Source organism: Sminthopsis crassicaudata, chromosome 3 (assembly GCF_048593235.1).
Source record: "Sminthopsis crassicaudata isolate SCR6 chromosome 3, ASM4859323v1, whole genome shotgun sequence".
NCBI classification, from domain to species: Eukaryota; Metazoa; Chordata; class Mammalia; order Dasyuromorphia; family Dasyuridae; genus Sminthopsis; species Sminthopsis crassicaudata.
Genome location: NC_133619.1, coordinates 171,937,105 through 171,949,597, shown reverse-complemented (window position 1 = coordinate 171,949,597; position 12,493 = coordinate 171,937,105). Strand labels below are relative to the sequence as shown.

At 33.9% G+C, this 12,493-nt stretch overlaps 1 protein-coding gene across 1 annotated transcript in view; it reads left to right on the top strand.

Moving 5' to 3' along the window:
- Positions 1–12,493, top strand: part of TUBGCP3 (tubulin gamma complex component 3) — a 148,258-nt gene that overhangs the window by 21,651 nt on the left and 114,114 nt on the right. Inside the window, exon 2 of the mRNA XM_074299558.1 lies at positions 105–212. Coding sequence (XP_074155659.1) covers positions 105–212 — 108 coding nt within the window. The remainder of the gene's footprint in view (positions 1–104; positions 213–12,493) is intronic.

The window sequence follows — 12,493 nt, the reverse complement described above, 5'->3', positions numbered from 1 at the left end:
TTTACTTACATACATATACATACACACAAACATGTATGTGTGTGTCTGTGTCTGTGTATGTGTGTGTGTGTACAAAAATAAAATCTTTTTTTTTTCTCTTTCAGCTGATGCAGCCCAACAGTTTCAATATGCAGTTCGAGTTATTGGTAGCAACTTTGCCCCAACAGTCGAAAGAGATGAATTTCTAGTGGCTGAAAAAATCAAGAAAGAACGTATGTATTTTTATTAGTTTTTGCCATGACCAGATTACGGTTCTTTTAAAGGAATAAATATACTTTTTTCATGTGTTAGTAAACAATCTTCCCAAGTAAATTTTAATTATAAATCTTGTTAAAACAGCCAGATGAAATAGTAGATAGAGCACTGGTTCTGGAGTCAAAAGGATCTGAGTGCAGATCCAACTTTACACACTTACTAGCAGTATTACCCTGGGCAAGTAACTTAATCCTGATTACTTTTCCCCATCCCCCCCTAAAAATTTATAAATTTTGTAGAAAATAAAAGTAATCCAGGCAATTATTGATAACATAAGTTAGTTAATTTTAAATATAAGATGAACTTAAAAACTAAATATTCATTTTTAAAATATCTTAACACCTGTATGTAGTGTGTTGCTGCCATGATATTCCAAGTAATATAAAATACCAAATGACCTCTTCCAAGGGGTGCATTATTCTTCTTGTTTAGAAATAAACTTAACATTAAGCCAGTGAATGCACTAAAACAGTTGTAAGGGTAGAAATTAACTCTTCCATCTACAACTGTAAATGATACTTTTAGTGAATTCTGGTTGAAGAGTTAACCAAATAAGGGGAAAAATTAAGTCTAAAAGGATTCTAGATAATTAAATAGTAAATGATTGCTAGGAGACAAGAAGGAAACAAGTAATTATTGAGTACCTACTACGTGCTAGGCACTGTGCTAAGCACTTTATAAATACTTTGTCTTTTGAGCTTCATATCAGCCCTAGAAAATAGATGCTATTAATATCCTCATTTTATAGTAATGAGTCATACAGAGGTTGAGGGGCTTGCTCAGAGCAACACAGCCCCTAAATGCCTGAGCTTGGACTTGAACCTAGGTTTCCTTGATTCTAAGGAATCACTCTATCTACTGTGCCACCTGCCTGCCTTCCATTTAGTTATAAAAATGGAAAAGCAATGAAAAGCTTGGAAAAACTTGATTCTTAATATATTTCTTTTGATACATATTGAGTTATCCATGGAAATTTTACTTGCAGTTTACTTGTAAGTTTAATTGCATAGTGTCAATTTACTCTGATATAAGAACTACAGAAAACAAATACATTGCTATCTTATACAATTCATGTTAATGAGTAGAGTGTATTATTATTGGAATACTTGTAAAGGAAAAGATAATATTCTGTATTTTTCCTCTTTAACCAAATGTATGATTTCCATAAAGAACTTAGGTATTTGATTCTAATATACTTGGGCTTTAGGAGATTTTGGCTTCCAAGAACACTGTCCTATCAATGTCCTATCCTGTCCCTTCTCTCCATCCCCCCAGTAGCCAATAGCTGTTGTACCTGACATTAGCAGCCTTGATTCGAGAAAATGAAGTGAGTTTCCCCCATGAGGAGCACTCTAGAGCACTCCATTCTCCATGAAAATTAAATGTTCATACTAATTGTGTGAATTACCACTATGGGCCTTTATAACAATACTACAGTATTATGAGAGAGTGTGATTCTTGATGACAAAGCTCTTTGATATCCAGCTGTTGTGCTAGTGAATTGAATTGGAATTAGTCACTTGATCAGTAGCAAATTTTTCCATAAATAAATGATTCCCTAGTCCAGGTGTGTAGTGCAGCTCATATGCAGACATATGAAAGCTTGAAAACTGACTGCAATTTGTTATGAATTTACAAAACAAGAGCTATGAGTCACAGTTTTGATATTTGTGAAGAACCAAGCTAAAGCAATAAACATTAAGCCCTTGTTCTGTTTTGTATCTAGTAAGGATGGATTATTCCTTCTAGATCTAGTGATATAAGCATTAAAAAGGCATTGTAATCTCCTCTTGTCTTCAGATAGCAATACAGAAAAATGACATATTGAGCATCTCAATATTATTCAAGATAATTGTGAGCCACTAGTGTCCTTTAAAAATTTATATTCCAGGACTTTATGGCTCAAGCAGTATAATAATAATAATAATAATAATAATGTTGGAGCACAGCTGAGATAAAAATTAGACTAATATCAAGCTTAAATTTATGGAAAGAGAAGTTATCTAGCTGCCACTGTATATAAATCTTTTTATTCTCATATATTTTTGTGGTTTTTATTTGGTCTGTCTTATGAATAAAATCTACCAATTGAAATATATGTTTGGACTTTCCTTTACTTAATTCTGAATTAGAAATCATCTATATTGTGTGAGGAAGAACTCAGAATTTAAGGAGATACCCTCTTTTCTTGGACAGCTTGAGTGATTAAGTTTTTTATGTTCATTTGTAATCTGCTTCCCTATAACTAGTATAACACCGAGTAAATCTCTCAACATGACAACTGGTCAGATATTAGTATTTGACATAATTGATAGAAAATATATGGTTGCATTCATAAAGGATGGACTTTAGTTCTATCTTTGAAGCACATATATTCTTGATCAGATCATTTAACTTCAAGACCCTAGGATACATCTACTAATTAATTGGTGGTGGTAATCTTTGTTGCTGGAGTGAATTCACACAAAATCATAATGAGTGAAATGTTCCCTTCTCATATTTTATAGTTATTATTATTTGGTATTAATATAAATGTCAAGGAATAAACTTTATGACATAATGTATAGAGAATGAGTCTGAAAGTTGGGAAGATGTAATTTCAAGTCTTGCTCCTCCCTCTTCCACATACTGATTCAGTAACTCTGGGCAAGATATTTTAATCTTTTACCTATCCCTAGGCAACTATGTAAGACTTTAAAGTTTTGTTATATTTTCTTATTTGAATCAGTAAGACTACAAGTGTGGATTTATTTTTTGAAAAGAAAGAAAATTGTTTAAAAGAATCAAATACAATAGAAAGTATATTTTTATTTTCTTCTTCATCCCAAGACTCCTTAACAAATTTAGATTAATCTGAATAGTAAGTTAATAACATTTTAAAAATACCAACACAGTTTAATATTTTTACTATTTAGCAATTAATATTCTGGCCATACAACAAATACATTATCTATTTTGTGCATTGTTTTCAGTCTGTTACTATTATAACTGACAGTATGTAACTACTGTTTTATGCTTTAAGAATAAACTACTATTTTATTAATATTTTTTGTTTTGCCTAGTAAAGAGATAAAAGTGATAGTGAAAACTGATTTAATTAAAAATTAACTTTCTAGTTTAAAAGTTTAAAGTCAGTTTTGTTACTTTTTGTTTACCTTATATAAATGGTGCAGTTTTAGCTTCATCTTCATTAAATAAGGCATATAGCTTTTTATCTGTGGATTTGAAAGACTAAAATAACAGTAGCTTTATGTATATACTGATTTAAAGGTCTTTAAAGTACCTTCTTTTTTCCTAACCTTGTGAAATAAGTAGTTGAAGCACAATTTTTTTTATAGCAGAGGAAACTAAAGTTCAGTAAGGTTAATTTAATTGTCCTTGATTATGTTATTAATAAGATACCAAATCTGGAGTTCTTTTCATGAAACCATGAAGCTAATATTTTTTAGTCAAATTCTTCAATACTTTGTATTAAGGTCTTGTATGACCACTCTTCAGTCTTTGCTGGGTCTTCATTTAGGTTGCTCCTGCTAACATAACTGAAGTGTTCCCCATGACTGACTTTGGTCTTTTTCTCTATATGTACTATTTTGCTTGATGATCTCATTGGCTCCTCTCTTATCATCTTTATGCAGATGGTTCTAAGATCTACATATCCATCTTTAACCCAGTTCTTGACTTCTGGAAGTCTTGCATCTCCAACTACCTCTTGAACATTGAACTGGAATATCATTTTCCCCAAACCTTCTTCTCTTCTTAACTTGCCTATCATTGTCAAGGGCATCACCACCATCCCAGGGATCCACGCATATAACCTATTTACATCCTAGATTCTACATTCTCATTTCCCTCCCCTCTATACCTAAACTGTTGCCAAGTTCTATGGATTTTCCTTTTGCAACATTTCTTGTACATACTCCTTTCTCTCTTCTGCCACTGTGCTTTATTACTGTTATTCTTCTTTGTACTGGTATTGTTGCCAAATCTTCATTTACTTAAAAACATTTATTATCTTTTCTTTTTATATTACCTAATCACTTCATATACCTCTCCTTCAAGGATGTTACCATCCCATGTAACAAAGACTTTATTCTTTCGCCTTTCTCCCCCTTAATTTAATTTTTTAATTAAAAACAATTTTTTATTAGTTTTTGACATTTACTTTCATAAGATTTTGATTTCCATTTTTTTCTCCTTTCTTCTCCCCCTTCCCAAGATGGCAAGTCAATTTTATATAGATTATACATGTACACCAACAACAAAATAAAAATAGTATGCTTTGGTCTGCATTCAGACTACATAGGTCTTTCTCTGGATATGGATAGCATTTGCCATCATGAGTCTTTTGGGACTGTCTTAGATCATTGTGTGGCTGAGAAGAGCAAAATTTATCAAAATTGATCATCTACACAGTGTTGCTGTTATTGTGTACAATGTTCCCCTGGTTCTGTTCACTTCACTCAGTATCAGTTCATGTAAATTTTTTTAGATTTTCAAAGACTTTTTTAAAGAAAAAAAATAAAGACAAAGAAAATCAGTATAATTTATTATTAAGAAAAAAAGTCTAACAATAAATGCAGTATTCCACTCCCATAGAACCCCCCCAGCTCTGTAAAAATGTGTGTGGGGTCTTCTCATGTATAGTCTATGAGACCATGGTTGCGTTTTATAATTTTGTAGCTTTCTTTTTCATTTGTTTTTTGGTGCTTTCTATTTACATCCTATGGTAGACACTATGTATTTTTCTATCTTGACTTTGCTTATTTCATTTTATATCAACGCCTTTAAATCTTCCAATTCTTCTGTCTATTCATATTTTTTTCTTATAGCATTGAAATATTCTATTACACACACACACACACACACACAAGATTATTATATACAATGACTTATTTACCAATTTATTAATATGTGAGCCTCTATCTGCTATGTTTCCCATCAAAAAGTGTTGTGATAAATATTTTGGTAGATATATAGAGAATTGCTTTTTATTAATAACTTCCTTGTATTATGTATTAGTGGGTTATATGGCATATAAATGTAGTGTAACTACTATTGTAAGAAATGAATGAAATGGAATCATTTAAGAGGAAACTAGAAAGAACTGATGCAGAGTGAATGAAGTGAGTAGAACAACTTAATCTAATAACGTAGGAAGAAATCAATCCTAAAAGACTTAGAAATCTGATCAATTTAAGACCAGTGCAACAACCAAACACACTATCACAGGACTGATGATAAAGCATGACACTTATACCTCACTAAAAAATGTAAGACATATATACATATATCCCACACAGCACCCTCAGTGAATAAATTTACTTCAGTGGCTCCCTATGGTCTCCAGGATCTAATACAAATTTTCTTTTCTTTTCTTTTCTTTTTTTTTAGGGCACTTTTTTAAAAAAATTAATTTAATAATTATAACATTTTTTGACAGTATATATGTAATATATGTATAGGTAATTTTTTACAACATTATCCCTTGTACTCCTTCTGGTCCGAATTTTTCCTCTCCTTCCCTCCACCCCCCTCCCCTAGATGGCAGGCATTCCCATACATATTAAATATGTTATAGTATATCCTCGGTACAATATATATGTGCAGAACCAAATTTTGTTGTTGTTGTTGTTGTTGCAAAGGAAGAATTGGATTCGGAAGGTAAAAATAACCTGGGGAGAAAAACAAAAATAATGCTAACAGTTTATACTCATTTCCCAGTGTTCCTTCTTTGGGTGTGGCTGATTCTGTCCGTCATTGATCAATTGGAATTGGATTAGCTCTTCTCTATGTTGAAGATATCCACTTCCATCAGAATATATCCTCATATAGTATTGTTGTTGAAGTGTATAATGATCTCCTAGTTCTGTTCATTTCATTCAGCATCAGTTGATGTAAGTCTCTCCAAGCCTCTCTGTATTCATCCTGTTGGTCATTTCTTACAGAACAATAATATTCCATAACATTCATATACCATAATTTACCTAACCATTCTCCAATTGATGGACATCCATTCATTTTCCAGTTTCTAGCCACTACAAAAAGGGCTGCCATAAACATTTTGGCACATACAGCTCCCTTTCCCTTCTTTAGTATTTCCTTGGGATATAAGCCCAGAAATACAAATTTTCTGTTTTGATATTTAAAAAGATTCACAACCTCCAACCTTTCCAGTCTTCTTATACTTTATTCTCCACCATGAAGTCTTTGATCCAATGACAATGGCCACCTGACCATTCCACAAAGAAACACTCTCATCTCTCAGCTCTAGGAATTTTCTCTAGCTGTTCCTCATGCCTGGAACACTCTTCCTCCTCTACATAATTACTTCCCTAGCTTCCTTAGATCCCAATTAAAATTCCGTCTTTCACAGGATTTCCCAGCCTATCTTAATTCTAGTGGCTTTCCTCTATTCATCATTTCCTATTTATCCTGTAGTATTTGTTTCCAATGTTATCACCCCCATTAGATTATATATGCTCCTTGAAGGCAAAGAATGGTTTTTGCCCCTTTTTGTACTTTCAGTGCTTAACCCATTCCTAGCACTGAGTAGGTTTTTAATATTTTCATGTTTGTTTTCAGTCCTTTGCTACTATAAAACAATGTATATTTTTGTACACATGATTCCCTTTGCTCTTCATGTCCTTAGGGGTATTGAGATAGTGGTGGTATTGTTGGGTCAAAGAGTGTTCAAAATTTAGAGTTTTTTTAATGGGGTGGAGCACAGATCCAAATTGTTTTTAGAATGAGTGAATCATTTTACAATTCTGCTACCACTTCATTTGTGTGCCACAATCCAGTTAACATTTATCACTTCTTTTTTGTCATCTTTTCCAATTTGATGGGTGTGAGGAAGAACTTTAGAGTGGGAAAACTACTTGCAATTTGTAATCAGTGGAATGGCCCTATTTTAATACATTTGAATCAGGCTCTTGGAAATTCCTGCTTTAGTTTTACTTAAAATTTTAAAACTATTCTATGTTTTTTCCTCTTCTTTTGTCCCTTCTTTCTCCTCTAACAGAGTAACAAAGACACTAGTTCCTATTTACACTTATTGATATAATTTTTGGAAATTTTCTTTTTCTGAAGTTTTTTTTTTTTTTTTTTTTTTTTTTTACTTTGTTCTCAACTTTTATTAATTTTTGTTTCTTTTAGTCTGCTCTCAAATTTTATTCCCTGATTTGTGACTCTACTTTGTTCCTTCTTTAATTTTACTGAGTTCCTAAGGTGTTAAAAGCTTCTGAATTACAAGGTTTGCACTTCTTTTAATCAGTTTCTGGATGCTAGTTGCTTCTGGGAACTCATATATTGCTTTTTTTGAGGTAGGATGTTAACCATAAAGACAACTGATAGAGGTTTGACCCAAAAATACATTGGGCTTTTGGGCCAGTGCCATAAGATATCTCTGAAGAATTTGTTGGCTTAGACCATCTCCAAATATTCTGTCAGTTGGCTGCTAAATTCCAAAAGGGAGTTTCAGCAGTTAACGAGAATAGACCCGTTAAATTCTCTAGAGGAACTAACAATTAACTTGCCACAACTATATGATGAGGTAACATTAGATTTGGACAGTTCTTAGATATCTTGCTACTGATGGGCAATTCTAATTGTGGAATTAGGTAAGTGACTAGTGGGTTAATTGTAAAAAGAGTTAAGGTCCTAATAGAAATTATAGGTGTGTGGTAAGGATTGCTATCTCTCCCCTCCCCCATCCAGTTGATCAGAGTCTTATAAGATGCAAAAAAGAATTTATTGCTTTCTCAAGAGAAAGGACACCCCCAGTGTTCACCAAAATCTACTAGGGAGCAATGGAGTTCAAGAGTAAACACTTCTCTGCAGGTTTATATAACTCCAAATCAGAGTCTTTCCCCCACCCCCTTCAGAGCAGCAAAAGAGCCAGAAACAAAGAAGTTTGTAGGTAGGGAGACTTGTAGTTTTTCCTTTCACTTACCCCAAATGCACTGAGGAGACTTCAATAGTGCAAAAAATTAAAAAGTTCCTTTTAAATCTCAGACTACCACCCCATCACAAAAATCCCTCTGCCTCTAAGGAACTTGCATTCTTTATATTCTTTTGAGAAAAATAATATCCAGTCTGACCATCCACCAATGTCCCTATGGATCTCAGTTTTCTAATTGTTTTATTTCCCCAATTTAATTTTCATAACTGGAAACCAAACAAATGCTGGACACAATTCTCACAATCTCCCCCCCTCCCCCCAGTTTTTAAACAAATAATTTGGTTTCCACATCCTTTTCTAACACCTTCAGTTTGGCTAATATTTTTACATCCTATTTCATAAAAGTATATTGACTTCTGCAGCAGATCTCCTTACACAGGATGGATAATTAATTCCCATAATCCTTTAATTCTTCTTGATGAAAATCCAACATCCATTCCTACTAAAAACTCGTGAAAGTATAGGAATAAATGGACTATTCCTTAGAATAATCAGGAGCATATATTTAAGACCGTCAGTAAGCATAATATGCAATAGAAATAAACTGCAACCTTTCCCAGTAAGATCAGGAGTGAAACAAGGTTGCCCACTATCACCATTACTATTCAATATAGTACTAGAAACGCTAGCCTTGGCAATAAGAGCCGAGAAAGAGATTCAAGGAATTAGAGTAGGAAATGAGGAAATCAAACTATCACTCTTTGCAGATGACATGATGGTATACTTGGAGAACCCCAAAGAATCTGCTAAAAAGCTATTAGAAATAATTCAGAATTTTAGCAAAGTGGCAGGATACAAAATAAATCCACATAAATCCTCAGCATTCTTATATATATAGAGCTGGGGCTGAGCTTGCTGTTGCCCACCCCAATTATCTTCCTTGGGCTGTGCTTTCTGATACTTCCCCCTACTCTATTGAGGGGGAAAAGGGTGCTGCACACCCTCATGTTTAAGGTGAACTGATAGGGCTTTCAACTTCATCTTTCTTGTTACACATACCAATTTGAGGTTAAGCATGATAATAACTCCTAATTACTTAGTTAACAATATTATGATTTTCATAAGTAATAGCCAGTAGTCTTAACTGTAATTTCCTCTTAATTTTCTAAGGTGGAAATACCCAACTTCCTATCTTACATTTGCTAATCCTATTTTATAAATGTTTTGTAAAAAAAGTTTTCTACTTTCATCTTATCAATTGCTTTTCCAGCCAACCTTTCTTGTCCTTTGTTTTTAAAACCGATTCTCCCTCCTCCCTCCACCTCCCCCCAAGTTCAGGTCCTCAGAAGGCTTTTAGTCATTTAATTAGGCCTTCTTAAAAATAACATAGACTTGCTCTAGTTAGCTGACTGTGCCAAGCTAATACAGTTAGAGGCAGTGCAGAGAGTTGTGGGAATCCCCTCTTGTTGACGAAGGTCCCCCGTGAAAGAATTTAGGAACCGGAAAAGTCTGACTGGCAAAAGGGAAGTTTATTGTTGGCTGAGAAGCCATCTTTGCTAGGAAGACAGACTTCTGAGTGGCAAGTGATCCTGGCAGAGAAATAACAAGAGGTTATCACTGAGAAGGTCTCTTCACAGCGGGCAGGAGTCATGGTAGTCAGCTGTGCCAAGGGGAAAGTTCCCTTGGCAAAGCATACTACTTTGGACTTCTGCAAAGATTTGGAGTTTAAAGTTGTCTTTATAAGAAATCTGGGGTTTCTTAGAAATAATTCAGAATTTTAGCAAAGTCGCAGGATACAAAATAAATCCACATAAATCCTCAGGATTTTTATACATTACCAACACAATCCAACAGCAAGAGATACAAAGAGAAATTCCATTCAAAATAACAGTCGATAGTATCAAATATTTGGGAATATATCTACCAAAGGAGAGTCAGGAATTATATGAGCAAAATTACAAAACACTTGCCACAAAAATAAAGTCAGATTTAAATAATTGGAAAGACATTCAATGTTCTTGGATAGGCCGAGCGAATATAATAAAGATGACAATACTCCCCAAACTAATCTATTTATTTAGTGCTATACCAATCAGACTCCCAAGAAACTATTTTAATGACCTAGAAAAAATAACAACAAAATTCATATGGAAGAATAAAAGGTCGAGAATTGCAAGGGAACTAATGAAAAAAAAGTCAGAGGAAGGTGGTCTAAGTGTACCTGATTTAAAGCTATATTATAAAGCAACAGTCACCAAAACCATTTGGTATTGGCTAAGAAATAGACTAGTTGATCAGTGGCATAGGTTAGGTTCACAGGACAAGATAGTGAATAAAAATAGCAATCTAATCTTTGACAAACCCAAAGATCCCAAATTTTGGGATAAGAATTCATTATTTGACAAAAACTGCTGGGAAAACTGGAAATTAGTATGGCAGAAACTAGGCATGGACCCACATTTAACACCACATACTAAGATTAGATCAAAATGGGTCCAAGATTTAGGCATAAAGAATGAAATCATAAATAAATTGGAGGAACATGGGATGGTTTACCTCTCAGACTTGTGGAGGAGGAAGGAGTTTGTGTCCAAGGGAGAACTAGAGACCATTATTGATCACAAAATAGAACATTTTGATTACACCAAATTAAAAAGTTTCTGCACAAACAAAACTAATGCAAACAAAATTAGAAGGGAAGTAACAAATTGGGAAAACATTTTTACAGTTCAAGGTTCTGATAAAGGCCTCATCTCCAAAATATACAGAGAATTGACTTTAATTTATAAGAAATCAAGCCATTCTCCAATTGATAAATGGTCAAAGGATATGAACAGACAATTTTCAGATGATGAAATTAAAACTATTTCCACTCATATGAGTGTTCCAAATCACTATTGATCAGAGAAATGCAAATTAAGACAACTCTGAGGTATCATTACACACCTGTCAGATTGGCTAAGATGACAGGAACAAATAACGATGAATGTTGGAGGGGCTGTGGGAAAACTGGGACACTGATGCATAGTTGGTGGAGTTGTGAAAGAATCCAACCATTCTGGAGAGCAATCTGGAATTATGCGCAAAAAGTTATCAAAATGTGCATACCCTTTGACCCAGCCATACTACTACTGGGCTTATACCCCAAGGAACTACTAGAGAAGGGAAAGGGTCCTGTATGTGCCAAAATGTTTGTGGCAGCCCTTTTCATAGTGGCTAGAAGCTGGAAGATGAATGGATGCCCATCAATTGGAGAATGGTTGGGTAAACTATGGTATATGAATGTTATGGAATATTATTGTTCTATAAGAAATGACCAACAGGAGAAATACAGAGAGGCTTGGAGAGACTTACATCAACTGATGCTGAGTGAAACGAGCAGAACCAGAAGATCATTATACACTTCAACAATGATACTGTACGAGGATGTATGCTGATGGAAGTGGATTTCTTCAACATAGACAAGAACTAATCCAATTCCAATTGATTAATGATGGACAGAACCAGCTACATCCAGAAAAGGAACACTGGGAAATGAATGTAAACTGTTATTTTTACCTTCTGAATCCAATTCTTCTTGTGCAACAAAAAATTCGGTTCTACACACATATATTGTATCTAAATTATACTGTAATATATTTAACATATATAAGACTGCTTGCCATCTGGGGGAGGGGGTTGGGGGAGGAAGGGAAAAAATCTGAATAGAAGTAAGTGCAAGGGATAATGTTGTAAAAAATTACCCATGCATATGTACTGTCAAAAAATGTTATAATTATAAAATAAAATTAAAAATTAAAAAAAAAAAAAAAAAAAAAAAAGAAATCTGGGGTTTCTATGGAATGAGATTCCTTCAATGTTGTCACTGCCCCCAGGCCTAAAAATCCAGTTGAATGAGGCCACTTAAATTGTATCAGGTCCAGATCTCCTACGGAAATGAAACCATTTAAATTCGAGCTAAGTAGTGAGAGGGTCCTGAGCTAATTTTAATGAAACCACTTAATTGCTCTGAAGGGTGGGTCTCTATCAGAGCAGAGTTTCAGAGTCAAGGAGGACAGTTTCAGGGTTCACCCCCATCAAAGCATGATTAGTCTCAAAAACTCCAGAATCTGCTAAAATGTTTTAGCAGCTATATAACTATTTTTGTAGACCCAAATCAGCCAGTTCTAGGTTTACAGAAATATATCATTTTTCTTTTTGGTGTGGCAGTTTAAAAACTTTGCCTATCTCAGAACTAATCCTCCTTCTCTAACTAAAATCTAAGGCCAATTGTGTACAAAACAAGCACTGTTAAGTCCTAAATAACCAGATCTTTTTTCTTCTCTGAATTTAAACTGA